This window comes from Asterias rubens, chromosome 9 (genome assembly GCF_902459465.1).
Source record: "Asterias rubens chromosome 9, eAstRub1.3, whole genome shotgun sequence".
Lineage (NCBI taxonomy): Eukaryota > Metazoa > Echinodermata > Asteroidea > Forcipulatida > Asteriidae > Asterias > Asterias rubens.
The window spans coordinates 17031479-17050253 of NC_047070.1; the positions used below are offsets into that span (position 1 = coordinate 17031479).

The following is an 18775-nucleotide window of genomic DNA, read 5'->3' on the forward strand; positions in this document are numbered from 1 at the left end:
ATATCCAATTGGATATGGTATTTTATATTGAAGGAATCCAAGGTAACGTAACATTTTTATATTTAATATCTTGTGAAGTTTTTGTTGGACGAAGTTTTCAAGATTGACTTGGAATAACCCATTAATTTGACATGTTTAACACCAAAATGCGGGTCAATTCCGGCCTGTGAGTTTTGAGTGTGCCAGGTCTATACAGAACAAGGTAAAGGTATAACGTATTCACAGCACTTTTCTCTCTCTCTCTTTGCTCTAGGATTGTGACCATTAAAAGGGATCGAGGACCTATCACGACGCCATGGCTTCGCACCCAGGTTTGACAACCGTGCGAGACACCACCACAGGTTTCCTCGTCCAGCCCATAAGCTTTGAGGAGCTCATGGATTTTTTCGAGGACAAACAAAACCCCAACCTGCAAGAGGGTGCAGAAGTTGGATACAGCAATCAGACGGGATCGGACAACATGGGTCTGTACGCCGAAAGCTCCTCTATAGACTTCCTGAACAGCTTCGTTGATAAAATCGTCGAAGAGGGCAACACCGGGTCACATGACAGCTTTCTCAACCCCAAGAGTGTGTCCGCACGGGTGGTCTTTATCACCCTGTACAGCCTCATATCTGTCATGTCCCTTCTGGGTAATTCTCTCGTGTGCCTCGTTGTGGTGCGCAACAAACGCATGCGCAGTGTCACCAACTTCTTTCTGACCAATCAGGCACTCTCTGACATGCTCATGACTGTTCTGAACATACCGTTCATTGCGTACAGCCAGCTTGCGGTGAACTGGCCTTTCGGCTCCATCATGTGCCACTTAGCGGACTACATTGGAATGACGTCAGTCTATGTGTCTACCTTCATGTTGACCGCGATAGCGTTGGATCGTCATCGCGTCATTATTCATCCTCTCCGTCCTCGAATCACAATGGCAACGGCCGTGGCAATTGACATTTTAATCTGGGTCTTGGCACTGACTCTCTCCGTTCCGTTTGCCATCTACCGAGAGATACATCAACGACCGAGCAACCCTGATCACTTAGTCTGCATCGCAAACTATCCCGGTGAACCAGGATACTTTAGAACCTACTTTGTGCTTGCTACGTTCATCTGTCAGTACGTCATCCCTCTATCGCTGACATCTGGAGCGTATGTACGCATTGGGATGAAGCTGTGGGCCCAAGCAGCTGTTGGAGACATGATCGCCCAACAGCAAGCCGCTAACAACAGGGCCAAGCAGCGTACTATACGCATGCTGGTACTGGTCGTGGCCGTCTTCGCCATATGCTGGTGTCCGATCAACATGTACCTTATCGTCAGTGAGTTTATCCCAACTCGAAAGAGCGCGATCCTGTACCTCTGGCTGCACTGGTTTGCCATGTGCAGCGTGTGCATCAACCCCGTTGCCTTTGCCTTCCTGAATGAGAACTTCCGCAGTGAGCTAAAGGCGACATTCCACTGCTGGTTCCTGAAAGTCAATTTCAAGAGAAACAGCAAGTACTTCGGTCGAACGACGGACGGCAATGAGAACTCACACACGACAGAGAGGCACACGACGGCAATGAGTGGCTATGAATCGGTCACCACGCGCACGACGAACTGCAAATCCCCGGGGTCGTGCGAAACATACCAGATGGAAGTGAAACTCACAACTGGGATTGATGATACGGACGGCGTCAGAGAGTACGAGGTTTAAGATTAAAATAGTGCTTGAGCACCGCTGGTGTGACCAAACTGAACTTTACTGCAATCTGCCACTGTCTCCAAAATGCAGGTCTATATAGGCCTTTGTATAATTTATGAGGCATATTTCAAAATATGAAAACACTCAAAACACACGATGAAATACTCATGGTAGTACTTCTCGTACAATTAGACTTCTAACATGCACGTACTAACTCTAACAATTAAGACTAGGAGCCTGATGGCAGTGTCTGGGGGATACGAATGCGGGTCATTGCGAGCTCCCCACCCCAGTCTGATCATGACCGGGGAGGCTGGCTGGAGCGGTATGCCTGAACAAAGTTAAACAGTTTGTGACAGCAACATATAAACCACAGGAACTCCTCAAAGTGAAGTCTTGATAATTTTATGAAAATGTAGCACCCATTGTCTTTATGTAGGTTGAACTTTCCAAAGCCAATTTTGTTAAGGAAATTTGTTGTTTGTTAATAAAAAATTGTATGCAAGTTCGCCACAACGAAGAGTAAAGGCCACTCTCGGTAAAGGGCTATACAATAAGAAAAATATTTAACATGAAACAAAATGGAGCTGGAGGTAGTAATTGATATTCCTATTATAATGAGTGTAGGGTGGAAAGAAACCATCTTCCTGATTGAAAGGGCCTTCTCGTTCTTAAGATAACACAACAATCGGCCTCTTAAAAACGTGCACATAACATTCCATTTATTTTTTACATACACACTGTAATGAGATAAATTATAATGTGGCCTTTTTGGTGGAAACTTTTTTTTGTCTGAGAAAAGGTGAGGGAAGCACTGGTTATCCATAAATACATGGTTGGTGTTTTTCGTCAGGTTTAAGTGTTAAAGATGAATTTGAACAGTTATACCTTTTGCATTTATTTACGCGTTGACATTTTAGGGAATGTGTTCTTGTAACTACCGCGAGCCGCCGCCGACCAATGCATCCAGTTCCTTATTCATGCAGAAATGTTAAGCACCAAGGTGAACATTCAAAGGGTGAGCTGGGATCAGTTCGCGTGGAAATATCTTGAAAGAGTGAATACGGAACGAAGAACTAAGTGGTATTGTCGTGTAAAGAGTGCAGATAGCGTGATCAAGAACCAGATCTTTGAAATGGAAAACGGTGTGAGGCTTTAAACAGGAATGGCCAATTGAATGAATTTAAAGAGTGAATCCGTCAGAAGATGCAAACAAGTTTAGTACTCTGTTAAGAATATGAGCCATAGAGAATTAAGAATAGCTTGATTTATAATTTAAAAATAAAAGCAGCATTTGAAAGTATCCTTTTATAAGATATTCACTTACAATTTGGAAAGAACACTCTAAGGCATACTTCTTCACGGCAAAAAATAAAATATGTTACTACTCTCTTGAGTGGATACCTCAAAAATTATCCCGTCGTTCTTAACAAGGACACAGTAAAATACACTGGAACTGCCGGAAGACCTTTACAATGCAAGAAGAAATATGTCTGCAAAGAACCAGACTATCAATTTATGTTCGTCTTATTTTAACTTGAAGAAACAGTGTGAATATATGAAAGAGAGAAAGCAAATATGTGGAGAAAGCTAGAAGGTTTACTTTTGTGATGGAGACAAAAAAATAGAAAAGATAGAAAAGACAGTTGCACCACTTTCACCCATGAAGTAAATTTGAACACCCTAGTTTTGCAGTGTGATATAATCCATGTGGTTTATATTTGGATTGTGTATACATGTATGGTGATCGAGGAAGATAATTTTAGAAATTAAATAAATAAATTAACTAATTAATCAATTAATTAATAAACTAATTAATATTACAGACAGGATGCGTAACTGTCGCCAACTGCTTTCCATCTTTGTAGAGCAACTTAGTTATTTTGATAAGTTGCTCTTTTTGGTTGGCCTATCAGGAAAGTACATTATAAGATAGTGTGGAAGATGAAAGATGGGTCTCTCAAACTTTCCAGATAGATTAAGGAAAAACAAGAAAGGTTTTGAACAAGTTGTTTCGCCTTTACGCTTCGGATGATCTTGTTCAATCTGCATGATCTTTATTGACAGGATCACTACTGTGATCGGTTGTACATGAATTCATATTTAGTAGTCCGACCATATCGGTTTAATATTTACAGAGGAAAGTGCGGGTACATCAAGTTGACCCGGGCCTATCTTTTTTCAGACATTAAACAAAAGTCTTAATAACCCTCAAGTCCATGAAGAACTTTTAAAAATCAAAGCGTGGTTGTGAATAGGAAGTGTGTATGTATTTGTGTACATGCCTTACGTATCGGCACGCGTGCCCTCAACGCCACACAGCCAAATTTGCTCGCGTATGAAAATGCCCGGATTGATGGTTGGTGTCACGCGTGGACGTGATCACTGCACTGTTAAAAATATTCCCATGACGTGCCACCGTCGATAAAAAGCACTTGCGGCTGGTCGTAGAGAAATCATGAACTACTACTCAGATGTTCGACCTGTTGGCCTGGGGGTTGAAGGGGTGAGGGTGAATTACAGACGTGTTCATGTATAACGTGGGAGCCTTGATCATGAAGAAGCAGCTGGCAGCTTTATGTCTTTGCTGTTTTATTCAGAAAGCACGTCATACTGAAGTATACGAACTAAAAAGGTTCATGTTTTTTGCTTAGACCATTGTCAGGAAAAAAAAACTAGCGAAGATTTACAGAAGTTGTTGAAGAACTTGTGCTCGACACTTCTCTCAAACTGATTCTAGTAGCACAGTGAAATTTGATTAGACCTTAACAAACCGAACTTTAAACATTTTACAACAACATGCCCATCAGCAGCAAGAGGGCTACTCCAATTTAAACCATTAGCTACAAAGTGTGCGTTTACAAAAGTTACCAATCGACTGCGGGCCAGTAGAAGTTGCTGGACTCTATTCCAATCTATGGAGTCATTTTTTTACCCTTACGCTGATTCACACGCAGACCGTTTTCAGGAGTTCATTCTAGTGTGTAACTGATACGAGTCTCCTGATTTATAAACAAACAAAGAGTGGTAAAGAAAATGTTTTGAAAGTTTTGAATATGGTGAATAACGGTGATTTGGTATGTGCGACTTATTCTTTGAGATGTTAGATTGTTGCTGGTGCAAGGGTGAGTTGGAGCTAACCCGGGGAGAGTAGTGGCAGTGTGAACGAAGATAATTTTGTTAAGTTGGCAAGTGTATGTGTGGTGTATTTCGTTGTGCATGACATTAGTTGAGACCCTTTCGTGGTGCGGCCATCTTGTTTTGCCTCAAATGATCTCAGTGTAACAAAAACGAGGCCGGATAGAAAACAAGGGGAACAAGTTTCATGTTGACTGTACACATTGAACCTTGTTTACCATAGACCATGGAGGTAGAGTTATTAATAGACACACCACCGTATAGATGTATAGGCTTTGTGACTATTTATCATTGGGGGAATATTTGTCAGTGTTACAATTACTTATCTTAGGCTACTTCTAATAGTTAAATGGTGTGCATGACAATAAGTGTAAACACAATCTATACGTCGTCGTTAATCTACAAAGATATATATTGTTCATTGATGAAACAGTGGGGACAGGTACCTGATATGTTTATATTCAGCAGCTTACAAAGGCCATACAAAAATTATTGATAGTTACCACATCCCAGATCCGATTACGGGAAAATTTGAGAAAGTCACAAAATTAATGCTATACCCTGTTTTTGTCTCAGTTATTTGTTAGAATCAAGGGTATTTTTGTACACAAAAAAATTCAGTTAAATATTGGTTTACTGTAATATTTGTTACTCATACCCATTTTATTGAAGGAATTGTAGACTTAAGTTGGATTAGATTTGTAAATACTTATATTGTACATAAAAATATTACTCCGTCGATTTAACTTATACAACGTCCTAACTTTTCACATTGAAAACAAATAATTCAAAAAAGAATCAACAAAACAACAGGTTGACATGTTATTCAACTCTGTCCAAAATATCAAAATATGTTAACATTAAAAAGTTTCCGCATGTTATTTTACTGTATCCCAAATTAAGTGAAAATGTAAATAAGTTGACGAAAATGAAAAATAGTAGTCTTAAGCACGTTTTTGCTTTATGTGGCAAATGTCAAAATAATGTTCAATGTCAAAGAGAATCTGCTTTGAACAAAAAATATTGATAATAACCACATCCCAAATCCGATTACGGGAGAATTTGAGACAGTCACAAAAAAATTGTTTTTGTCTTAGTTATTTTTTAGATTCAGTGGTATTTTCGTACATAAACAAAATCAGGTACAGTACCCACTTTATTCAAAGAATTGTAGACTTAGCCTAAATGATGGAATGGTAGATTTAAATGACTTAAATTGTAGACTCATTCTGACGTTTATGGAAGCCACTTCTAACCAACCCCTAATAAAAGTATTGTGGTGGTCACACACACACACCATGCTAGTCTTTCAAACTAAGCTAACAAAAAAATATAAAAGAGACAATGTTCCTGCAATCACAGACTTATAGTTGACCATCGTGTATTTAGTGTCATATCACCAAGTACTAGTTGAATTATCAATTTCATTGTGTCAAGTTCCATGTATTTCTGGCGTTTATGTACTATAGTCATCATCAGTCACATTTTTTGATAAAATGTTAAGTGGCTGTTACTAGCGAATCAAACCTAATGTAATTACGACAATTGAAATGCTAATGAGGTACAATTGTATATTTCTAGATTGATATTCGAGGATGTTTATAGTTTTTCTAATATAATATTTTCTGATTGCTTCGTATCTCGTTAGCTTAAAACTTTGAAATATAGATCTCTTCATATCGGTTCGAGTAAGAGAGAGGGAAAAGGTCTTGAAATGTTGACAAAACTATAATGTTATTATGGTTTACTTGCCTTGAGTCGAAAATCACAGCGATGCAACACTATCCGTTGAACTGTTTTACAGACAGTGTATTATTTTATTCAGAAGTGATTTTTTTAAATAAAAACCGTTACCATTTCAAAAAGCAAACTATTCAATGCAGTGCACTCAAAAATAACTATTGGCATAAAACCTTACTTGGTATCGAGTAATAGGGAGCTGTTGATAGGATATAAAACATTGTGAGAAACGGATCCATCTGAAGTAACGTGGTTTTCGAGAGAGAGGTAATTTTCCACGAATTTGATTTCGAAACCTCAGAACTCGATTTTGATGTCTCGAAATGTCTGAAAGCACACAATATTTCGTTCATTAATATCTCGCAGCTTTGACGACCAATTTGGCTCAAAATTTCCACAGATTTGTTATGTATGCATACGTTGAGATACACTAAGTGAGACGACTGGTCTTTGACAATCTCCAATAATAGTGTCCGGTGTCTATTCTCCATCACTATCACTAAAAATGTTATGCATGTTCACTTGATGATGGTTGAGTGTGTGTGTGTGAGAACCAGGTGACATTGTATCAAAGTAAATTTTCTTGCATTAATATTGGCAAAAAGGTATAGAGTTATTTGTATAGTGACTCTGTACAATTTGGGTGTTGATGTACAGCATAATTGCTGTGGACTGTGTATGTGGTAAGCCGTGGAATGCAGTCTGTGGCCGGTACAGCTGTGGTGAAACAAAGGCTGTTATGCAGTCATGTTTGTAAGCCGGGCATTGAGGCCTGGTAACAACGTTTTGTTTGATTCTTTTGGACTGAGGACTACACTTACTTTACATAGGATCATGTGGAACATTGTATTAATGTTCTACCTCAACATAGGATAAAATATTTTTCTTTCTTAACAAAGGTATAGATTACATTCTACCTCAATAGAGGAATTATGTTCACCTCCAAATATTATTATGGACCCCCGTATGAGGTCTATTCTACCGCAACCGAGGTACAGAACAATTGCTGTCTACATCAACAGAGGGTTATAATGTTTTTACCTCAACATAGGTATGTTCTACTTCAACAGAGGTATGGAATATTACTTTCTACCTCAATAATGTGATCAGGCAAAACCACCGTAATATAACAGTACAACAGTTTAGGTGTTGAATTACAAAGTTGGTGTTGGATTTTGTTCGAATGAAGCAATCACTGCAGGCAGAAAATGGTTCTTGTATCACAATCTTCTTTGGGGTACGTCAATGCCCCTAGAATAGACAAGTCTTATTGTAAACATGTTATTAAGTTAAGTATCATTAAGTGTGGGAAATATTTTTGTAAAATGTGTTTTAATCGATGATTGTTAAATGCAGTGAAACAGTTCTTCAAGAATAATACTGATTTATGTACTCGTGGGTATTTTTCGGTTTTGATTTTATTTAAAATTTAAAAAGATACCGATTAAAATATCCTAATGTCCTTTTTGTTATAATTCATCTGATTGAACATCGCTACAAGTACAGCCCACCCAAATAAGGTACCCATGGCCTAACTACTTTATTCAACAAGTCAACCGGACTGCAACTCACTGTACAAAACCATCCAGGCACCAACCAGGGATAATTAACCTACAAAAAATGCCCGAGTCCAGAGGAAGACAACAAAATACGTACACTTTTATATCTCCAACCTGTGGATCGTGGCCTACTTAAATCAAATAATATTTTACGTTACAATACGCCCAAGAGCATTTCCACAAAACTCCCCAATGCACATGAATAATTTTCAAAACAGAATTCTTACTGGGTAGGGGGCATTCACTCAACAAAATTTGCCTACCGCACTGCATTTTAAGGGGAAACACAACAGCAAGGTGAAGACACGTTACGGTGCCGCCAGACACTTTTATGAACCATTACATTTCCGCAGAGCCAAAGAGATTTACAAAATGATTGTGGTCTTAAGGCAAGCTCTAAAGTGAAATTAACACAAAAATATTCTTCAGCGGTAATTAATTGCCATGTTTCCACACGGTACCGGAAACGCAGAGTGCAGTTACCGGAAGCAGTCTCGTTAGAACGGGGTTTCTTTTTTATCGCACGCCCTCAACGGGTCTTTCCTTTCATATGGTTAAAATTACAACGGCAAAAATATTCGTGTAATGCTACTGGCATTTCTTTACAGTACCGTGAACACATTTTAAGAAGAGAGAAAAATAACCAGAATACTGTATGCCCTAAACCTTTTGGAAGACAAGAGGTAATATTTTAGGGGCAGGTGCACGCCCTCAATCGCCCGGTCGTTCATGGAAACACGAAAAAAACTTTTCCTGCATTTTTGTTAAATTTACAACTGCAACAATTTCCGTGAAATGCTCCTGGCATTTCTTTACAGTACCATGCATGCAGTTTTAGAAAAGAGAAAAATAACTAGAATATTGTAAAAGTAAATTTTAGGAGGGCGGGGCGTTTGAAACTTTTGGAAGGCAAAAGAGAGTCACTTCTTTAGTAGCGGGTTTGGTGGAAAATGCTTTCTTTCTTCAATGCATGAAGCTATCAAGAGAGATGACATGTTTTGTTGAAACAGGGAGAGTGTAAATATTCACCTTACCTTATATCCCTTGCCAAAGTGAACAACTTGTTGTGTTGTATTCGAAACTGTGGATTCAGGTCAAACCACAATTGACAGCAGTGTGTACGTTGGATTTTCTCCGAGCGAGGTTTCTGTATTTACCGTAACAAGTTTCTGCTGTCTTTTTGTCGTTGTCGAACATTCTCTCCCAAATCCAGATGAACCCTCACAAATTGAAACCTTGTAGACGTGTCTTTTATGGATCCGCAGCATTCATTCCAGATAAAATTGCTACTCCTGTAACAACATCTCCTACGGTAGTCTGAATCCAAAATTATAGGGTCCGTTGCTGCTCCAAGTTTGCAGAAAGCTTCCGGTAGGTGTGGGCTCTCACTCCACATTCTATTCCAAAACCATGTGTCAGGTAGAACATGGATGAAATAGTCCAAGTTTGGTCCGGTCTTGGCATACACATGTTGGTAAATAAACACACATGCCAAGAAGTTTCATACCACCACAATACGCGCAAGTTTAAATGCCCCACACGAATTTAAAAGGCCCGCATGTCACAGTCTGGTAGTCCGACGTCGCGACGCGTCGCACAGTGCCAGTCTCCACGTGTCTGTATTCACCATACTACACACCGCAAAAGTGAAAAAGTGGCAAGTTCATTGTTGTCCGTGAAATTTGAAAAGTACAACTTACTGCATTTTTATGACGAAAGTGCTTCAAAATAAAAGTCAAAAACTGTCCTCCGGCATCTATACATCAGTTGTTGTAACATGGAACAATTAAAACCACATTTCCAGGCGGAATCAACTGTATATTCCTGTTGAAATGTCCACGCCCATTGTCAAACGACGGTATCAAAACAAGGTCGACATGCTCGTTTAACTGCGCATGCTTGAAACCATCTCGAAAGGAATGCAACGGGACGGAATACAATACGAACACGCATTACGCAATGTAACACATGTTAAACAATAGCACAATAATGTGTCAATTGGATCGTTTGTTGTATGCTGTAAGAAGCTATTTCGGACACAATCTTTTATTATAGGATTTTAAAATGTGAGTGAAGGATTGGTTGGTTGCAAACTAAAAAGGATGATAGGAATTTGGGTTAAAATACCTCTGAATTAAACAAAGTTTTTGTGGGTCGGGGGGAGGGGTCCCGGCGCTATTAGCTTAGGCCCACTTCTTGTGACCGAAATAAATCATTTCTGATACTGACCGATACAATTTTCTCTAGTTCCTTTTCACTAATAATATTATAGGGTAGACCTGTTCTTTCGTTTACAAAGGTAGAGCATCTTTTTGGGGGCATTGAGTAGCAAAAAAAAAAATATAAACTTGGATCTACTTTGTCAGCGGGTTGGTCAGGTCCTTGCTCTATATGGTTATATATATTGGCTAAGCACAAAATTGTATTGCTTACCAGAAACAGGTTACCAGCAAACATTAATTAAGTTTGCATTGTTTTGATGTGGCTCTAACCCCACTAAATTTCTGCTTAGCAAAGAAATTTGTCAACATTTTCTGCTGAACAGCTTCATGAAATTGAGCCCTGATACTAACGACGACCCTATAATAGGAAATATTTGTTGCTCAACTATTGTTTTAAATCATTCACAGGTCAAAAAATAAAATGTATAATGTCTATTGCAACCGATGTACTTCGTTTGGTCCAGGGCCGAGAAATGATTCATTATCATGTTTGCAGAAGACGACTGCCTGCAGCAAAGTATGCTATATACAGGCCAGGTAAATCGGCTGTAGCTGCTGTGATTTGTTAGTGAACAGACGCATGTAAGCCTATGTACTAAGAGAAAACGTTGCGAGAAAAGCAAAATGGCACACCTTGGCGAAAAGAAGAGAGTCGGCGAGAAATAAACACTTATAGCCAAGGGGTTTCAGAGGCAGGTGCTACGCTAAGATTGCAGGCATCTCGTATTCCCAAAGAAGACTGTCTTCGCGATGAGTAATGTGGATTAAACGGCCTTTTTGTGCGGAATCAATTACCTGTTCTTGCGAAGAGTTGAACAGAAATTGAGAAGGGGTTTCGTATTGATTAGTTCGATAAGTTTACTCAGTGTAACAAGGTGGGTAAACCAAGCATGCGGGAAGTGGGGACAACATATCCTATGGTGTGTCCCATTCAACTTCGGATCTCTTTGGAATGCCCTTCCACCGAACCACAGACGAAATACACTTTATGTGACTTTAAAACCAACCTGAAAACTCACTAGTTCAGTCTAATATAAAAGTTTAAGTAGGGCCTACCGTGAATAGCAGAGTTCTGGCATCCTCGACAAGGTTGTCTTCACTATTTTTTATACAATGCCTTATTATAGTACTAAAGAGGGACCTTTTTTCCTGACGCGTGCGAGAGCCGGTTTCATATGACTGTTCCGGTGCTAGTTGTCGGTGAAACAGTGCACCGGTGTAGCAAGTTCGCAGGGGATCGGAACGCTACAAAAACATGTAGGGCACCCCCTTTGAGACACGGTTAAGGCGAAGTCTTTAGTAGATTATCTGGTCAAATAAAAGGGTTTCAAATCTCTAATATCGGTACAAACTGTCCTTATATAGGAAAGCCGGGCTTACAACGGTTAGATTCGATGTTGACATATTAGGTTACAAAGCAAGCAATATAACAAACGCATGTAATTGATGTGTTGTTTTCTCCGAATCTAAAGCTGCACCTTTTTTGATTAAGTTTTCTACGGATTTGAGTAAAAACTCAATCAAAAGGTGTTCGAATGAATGAACTCTTCCGACCGGTATCTTTTAAATTAAGGAAAGGAATCCCCAAGATTTGAAAGGGATCAAGAGATCCGAGAAAGCATATTAAGTCATGCCAATCATCTCAGCTTCAAGAAACTCAAATATTGTAGCGTTGAAATATGAAACTTCATGGGATGTGAAACAGCACAATATGCTTTCATGTGTCTGCGAACTGGGTCTATAGACCTTGCTCTTTGGTTAACTAAAAAGGGCGAACACTTTAAACCCTTTTACTGAGTGCCGTAGCATATCCTCTGGTTACCACTATTACATTAAATGGGAAACTTTGGAACGCTAGGTGGCAGCAGAAATACCAGGTATATTTTCATAGACATTATTGCAAATACTCGGTATACGTGTGCTTATACTGGCCTAGCTAGCGCAGACCAACATACTTAACCATGAGACACAATCACCAACTTATCTGGTAAGTCTGCTGCCACCTAGCGTTTCAAAGGTCCCCATTTGGGGTGGGGTGCTAAGCAGCTCTGTTATGAGATGCAGCCGATTATATGCAACCAATTTTCATCATATTATTATGGACTTATTTTCTTGATGCAAATAAAGACGTGTTTCATTATCTCTTAATTCCTTGCTGCCAAAAGGTAAACTATATCCAGCAGTCACGATGCAGGCACTACGGCGTCACTGTCATTACAAACACTTTTCTATTTTTACCATCTAGCTAGCGAAGCCTGAGATTATCTAAGCAAAGAGTCAATCGGCATGAACTATACAAATGAACACGTGAAAAATGGAGGGAGACCAGGAATGCATGGTGAATAATTTGAAAATCATGCGTGAAAAATCTCTCCAAGTTAAACATCATTCGCGTTTCCAGACTTTTCTCCATTTGGCAACTGGAAACATTATGAGTGTCGATTCTCACCTTTATTTTGTAGGTTCACACTGATAGGACTATACACAATTTGATACAATTAATCGGGCAGAGTGTGAGTGCAACCAGAAATGTTATCCTCAACAAATTTCCGATGTTTTTCCTTCTAATGATTCCTTTTTTTATATATCAATTTTCATGAATGAAAAACAGTACGACAGTTGCAACTTTAATAGAAAGGGAAAAACTGCTCTCCGGCGACTACATGGCTAACGCTAAATACAACCACTCACTGTTGATGCTGAAAAACCGGAACAAAGAATAAACACGACGAAATGATCCGTTAAAACAAATGGAATTTCAGTGTTTCCCACTAATTTCTATTAGATCATTTTGATCAACAATGACCGAGGCTATTTCTTTTATAAGCCCCTAATTTCTACACCAGAATGTAAATTAGTCAGTGAGCAAAACGGCAAGGCAAACTTAATGGGTTGTATGAACAATTGGAAAGTCGATCCATTTATTTATGAAGGGGTGGGTGTTTTCAGTATAGACCTATCGAAGTAATCATTAATCAACGTCTAGACATCACGCCATCAAATAACTTAACTAATTAGACAATAAAATACAATTTTGAAATGTTAACAGCAGATTGGAGACATAGGTAATTGAACACCACTCTTATAGAGAGTGGGTGTGCCTACCATAAAAATTATGCCCTATACTGATTTTCTTAGATGACGAGCTCAATGTTGTTTGATGGTTTGTATTATGATCTTCCTGTCAAAGGGAACTCGGCCAACTCCCACAAGGGGATATGAACGCCAAGCTGGTAGCAGCCAATCTTTCTCATACAAACATTGGTTTAACATCTATGATTATGAATAACACGTTATCAAGAAAGTGTGATTCAGTAGCTATATACGACGACAGATACTTGTTCTAGTAATTGTGAAATCAGCGGTCATTAACAACCAACCAACAGAAAATTCATGTATCTAGCGCTTCATTTATGTGGATAGGTTAGAACCCATGGGGCACAAGAGGGGTAGGGGCAAGGGTTCTCAGCGGGAATTCAGAGTTTCAGCACCCCCCCACCCCCCACCCCCCGGACACCACTTATTCAGGGCTCAGTTTCATACAGCTGCTTTAAGCCCAAAAAGTAGGTAAGCGCTAGAAAAGGTTGCTTACCAGAATTAGGTCACCAGCCAAACTGCCATGTCACGTGACTGTAACTGGTATCCTGCTCATTTCTACTTAGCAGACAATATTGTGAAGCAGTTTTTGTTCTGCTTAAGCAGCTCTATGAAAATGGGCCCGGGCATTCTTGATTCCAACATTTCACTTCCTTCTGGTGCATTATTATTCGGGCAGCTCCCATCACGCTGGACCCGGTAAACGAATTACTTTACCAAGTCAGGCCGGACTGCAGCCCGGCTAGAAACGGTTGCGTTTCACCATTTTAATTCAATTTGTCTCATAATAACTATTCGGTGTCTCCTTCTTATATACCACGATTGAGTTTTTATCTTTACATAAAGAATGAGGGATGATGGACGAACACTGATTTCAGTGAATCAAAGTCCTCAGAAGCCTAGCTTTCAAACAATAGTCAGTAACAAATTAATTGTCGGGCTCTTTTTGTTTGCTCCGTGAAAAACTGTTAAGTTTAGGCCTATTTTTGTGGTGATGAGAAAAACACCTGAGGGGGTTTTGGTTTTATCCCCACAGAAGGTATCAATACTGCCCTCTTGTTATTTTTTACGAACGTAATTGAAAGCCACAAATTTCATCTGCTACCGGCTACATAGGTTTTAGATTGTTTCAAAATCTTCTTCCACACCAGGAATTGAATTGTATTGATTTGGGGAAGACACTTCCACCGTGTTTTGGTCAAAAACCTTAGGCCGGTGATCTGAGCTAATAACGCGCTCATATTGTCCCATTCGCCAATTTGGCGTAAAAGCTTTTCTCCTTTTCTGTTTTTGTTTGGTCCGAGGATAAACGCCCATAGTGTCGGGCTGCAGCCTCCCTTAGGACGGTACCATGTCTGGTATTTGCAGGATGGATATTATTTGGGTTGAATCATTATCTAAAGAGCTTGCTGGAAAGGAGAGACAGTAATGACTCCGGAAATAATCTCCATGCGTTAATCTGTCTGACATGTTGATCATGTAAAAAAACTGTCTTGAAAAATATGATGTCCAACGTGGAGCGAGTCAAATTTATCATGTGTCGAAAACGTGTGAAAATACATCAATATGTTTTCTTTTTAATTGGTTCATTAGTTAACACATTTAGGTTAAACCCGTACAAGGCAATGGCGACACCTTAAACTAATTCCCGAATATGCAATTCCGCCCAACACTTTAATCATATTACATGGCAACTTGACTTTAAAAATATGACAAAAGAAACAAGGACTGGGTCAAATCATGGAGCTATAAAATGTAGCTCCATGATCAAATTTGTCAAGTTTCAAGAACGTGAGAACACATTGTCAAAAACGTGTGAACACATTATTCAGTTTCAACATGATGGAGTTGAAACTATATAGAGCAAGCTGAAACGTTTACACTTGGTAATGGTATACGAAATAGTAATTAAATTCAGCCTAATACTCGTTGACCGTAACCTATAGAAAACTTGAACTACAATATTAAGTACAGAACAAGCTCTATTCTGTGTATCGTTTACTTCTGGTTAATAGTGAACTGGGAACTAAGCAATCCAAAGTTGAACCAGGAACTAATCAAATTAAAAGGAACAGAAACCAACATTTTGTGAATGTGTCTTTATTTAAAAAACTGTCATGTGCACAAAATAATCTTATTTTACATTTATAAATTCTCTCTGATACTTTCTAGATTGTTAGTAACCTTCTGATATACTTTATACATTTTGTGGATGGAAATCTATTTACTTGAATTACTTATAAGATGTTTGTAAAAAAAAACAATTATACACTGTGCACTACATACCCTCGTTGTTTGTTCATTTATACATACAATGATAATTATGACATCTGCCGAGAGGATCAAGCTAGATTTTGTTTCATGAAATTGGTTCTTAGATTAAATAATGCTGTTTCCCCTCCCCCCTTTTGAACTTTGACAACAGAAATTGTACAATCACAGTCTGATTAACTTGTTCAAAGGCGACCTTTCCAATGCGGCCTAAGGGCCATGTCACACGAGGTTATTTACAACCAACCATATCTGAGCAATCTTCATGATAAAAAAGCCATCAACATGTCAATGCTCACACACTATACTTCACATACTTGTTGATTGGAAGACGTCCTTTTCTCATCCAAACATCAACATTTATCATAAAATAGGCTACCAAAGAGGTCCTGTAACATGCACTGCAGTTGGTTGCTTCAAAGTTGCCTGTACAAGTTGCTTCCTGAGTCAAGGCTCCTACATTTTGTGGCCAAAGACCTCATGTATAATCAAGCATGCATCGTTAGCTACTACAGTATAACCAAAACTGAGAACATGCCCTAGCATCAGACAAACAACCCGGACTAAACTTAACACAACCTCATCCCCCTCATTGCTACACACAAGAAACAGTCCAGGCCATCCCTTAAGCTCCTACGATTCCTCCAAACATCAACCAAACTGATGTTTTAATAAAAACACACAAGCCTACCTATTGATTATCTCCAACATCTATCGGTTCATTACCTCTCTCTTTTTTGTTCCCATCGCCACAAGACAATTGCGCTTGCAGCCTCTCAAAATGAAGCAAACAGGTAGATGTGGGTAAACGATACTATGTCAGTGTTCTGATAGACAGGGGAGGCACGACTAAAACCACTGAAGCAGATGAGAGAACTTCCTTAAAGAGTTTGGATACATTTTGTAGATCTACTTTTTGGCCATGAAATCAATTCTTTCTCACTGTGAATAATTTTCGCCTTCTGAAGCGCAAATTTTGTTGGTGTCATTGTTTTACTCATTTCTAAAAAAATACAGCACCTCATCAGCTTTCTACTATCATTATTCAACCCTGTAAGTTTAATGTAAATCTGTGGACATTGTGTTTTGTGTCGAACAAAAAATATCCAAACCCTTTAACTAAATCAATACAGAACCAGGAAATATGAGAAGTCATCCGAACAGATGATTAGAAAGTATTCCCTCAAAAACAAGAGCACATCTGACTAATGAGTTCATCATCTTAATAACAATGACCTGGAAAAGGTCTTGACAATACAAACTAAAAAAGTCACAGCAGAGCTCGCTTTTCCAACGAGGTCTTCACTAAACCACTTTCTGGGATTTTGTTGGGGAGGAGGGGTGGAAGGGTGGGCGGGGATAAGACGCCAGAGGACAGGAAGCAAGACATCTGTAAGAAGTGACATTTCAGGATGACTTTGCTTATTGCTTATTGACTAGTGGTCTGTATGTCTACTGTTTGAAGCCCCAGTGGCTGATAGCATCTTCCTCACGACTGCAGACTTTGCTGGAGGGTGTACCATCGATTCTTAAGGGAAAGGCAATCTTGATGACAGTGGTCACCACTAAAAAAAAACAGTGTTGGATTAGTTGCAGACTTCTTGAAGATAACATGACAGAAAAAAGTGCAATGGTGTCGGATATGTTTCATGTACATGTATGCGCTGCATGCGTACAGGTTTTTGCACTTGTGTACTAAAATTTATAAATCAATAAATAATAAAAACCAATGAGCAAATTTGTGAAGTTGAGTATTTTCTTTTATAGTTCACAAGGCAAGGAAAAGGCTTAAGATGTCAATCAATCAATCAATCAATCAATCAATCAATCAATCAATCAATCAAACAATCAAACAATCAATCAATCAATCAGTCAATCAATCAACCAATCAATCAATCAATCAATCAATCAATCAATTGATCAATGGGCATTTGTATAGCACCATCAATCTAATCACCTATTCTGAGGTGCAAAGCAAAGTGAAGACAAGTTTTAAGACACATAGCTCACAAAAGCTCATGAGAAGATGACAAATGCAATGAAATACAAGTAAGTAGATTTAAAGAGACAAGTCTTTAGCTGGCTTGTAAAGATCTTAAAGGAGTCAAGTGTAAGAAATTGACAGGGGAGATAATTCCATAGCGTTGGCGGTTACTAAACAAAGCTTCAGTCACCTGATGAAAACTGAGAACTAGGATTGTACAACAGTAGTTTGTTTCATGATGTCAAATTGTACCGAGGATGTACACGACATGTCTCATCAATCCCAAGACAGCACACCACAAGCAGAAAGTGAACATTTGTGACGTCAGCAGAAAGTACACATTTGTGACGTCAGTGCAATGGATTAATAAATTTTAATGAGAAAGGTGCATTAGTAAAGTATCTCAGTTAAAAACCAGTTCACGGCGGTTGCATTTAACTTGCGATGCGTTCAACCCCACACTCATAAGCTATTGTTGATGGATCCTTGTTCTGCTGACAGTGACAGCTTCAGTCAACACTTTGCAATAAATAGTTCAGCACTTCTCACTAGACTGCAACAGTACACAAAACATTATGATGCCACCAGAGACAGGCTGCCAAAGTAATGAGATTTTACAGTCGAGCTTTGACCTAGATTTTGTTTTGTTTACGTCTTCGTGGATGAGTGAGGTATAGGGTCGATTTTTCAAAAGTACGGCAGGGAAATTATGGTCTTAACAAGGCAAAGATCATCCTTCACAAATCTTTATATGGACTACTGCTGATGGTGAATATGATGACGACAAGGAGGCTGTGATGAAAATAGTGTGGCCACATTTGTCAACTTGATAACTTGCACTGAGATTGAACTTGCAATACAGGAAACCAGACACACAACCTCACTGTAATAATAATAATAATGATAAAACAATAAAACTAAATGCTAAATAAAAACAAAATTCAATACAGTACAAAAAGCCAGTCGAGCTAATTGGAAAAGAATCCTTCCCATATTTTTTTGTCGAGACTGAAAAGAGGAGATCTAAGCTAAGCCTAGCCTGAGGGGGGATATTGGATCTGCTGAGGGGTGCTGAGGGGTGCTGAGGGAATAG

At 39.0% G+C, this 18775-nt stretch overlaps 1 protein-coding gene across 1 annotated transcript; it reads left to right on the forward strand.

Moving 5' to 3' along the window:
* Positions 1-257: 257 nt before the first annotated feature.
* Positions 258-6781, forward strand: LOC117294865 (probable G-protein coupled receptor 83). The gene is made up of 2 exons (XM_033777407.1): positions 258-4833; positions 4866-6781. The coding sequence occupies exon 1, from the start codon at positions 296-298 to the stop codon at positions 1682-1684; it is 1389 nt and encodes a 462-aa protein (XP_033633298.1). The 5' UTR covers positions 258-295; the 3' UTR covers positions 1685-4833; positions 4866-6781.
* Positions 6782-18775: the final 11994 nt, after the last annotated feature.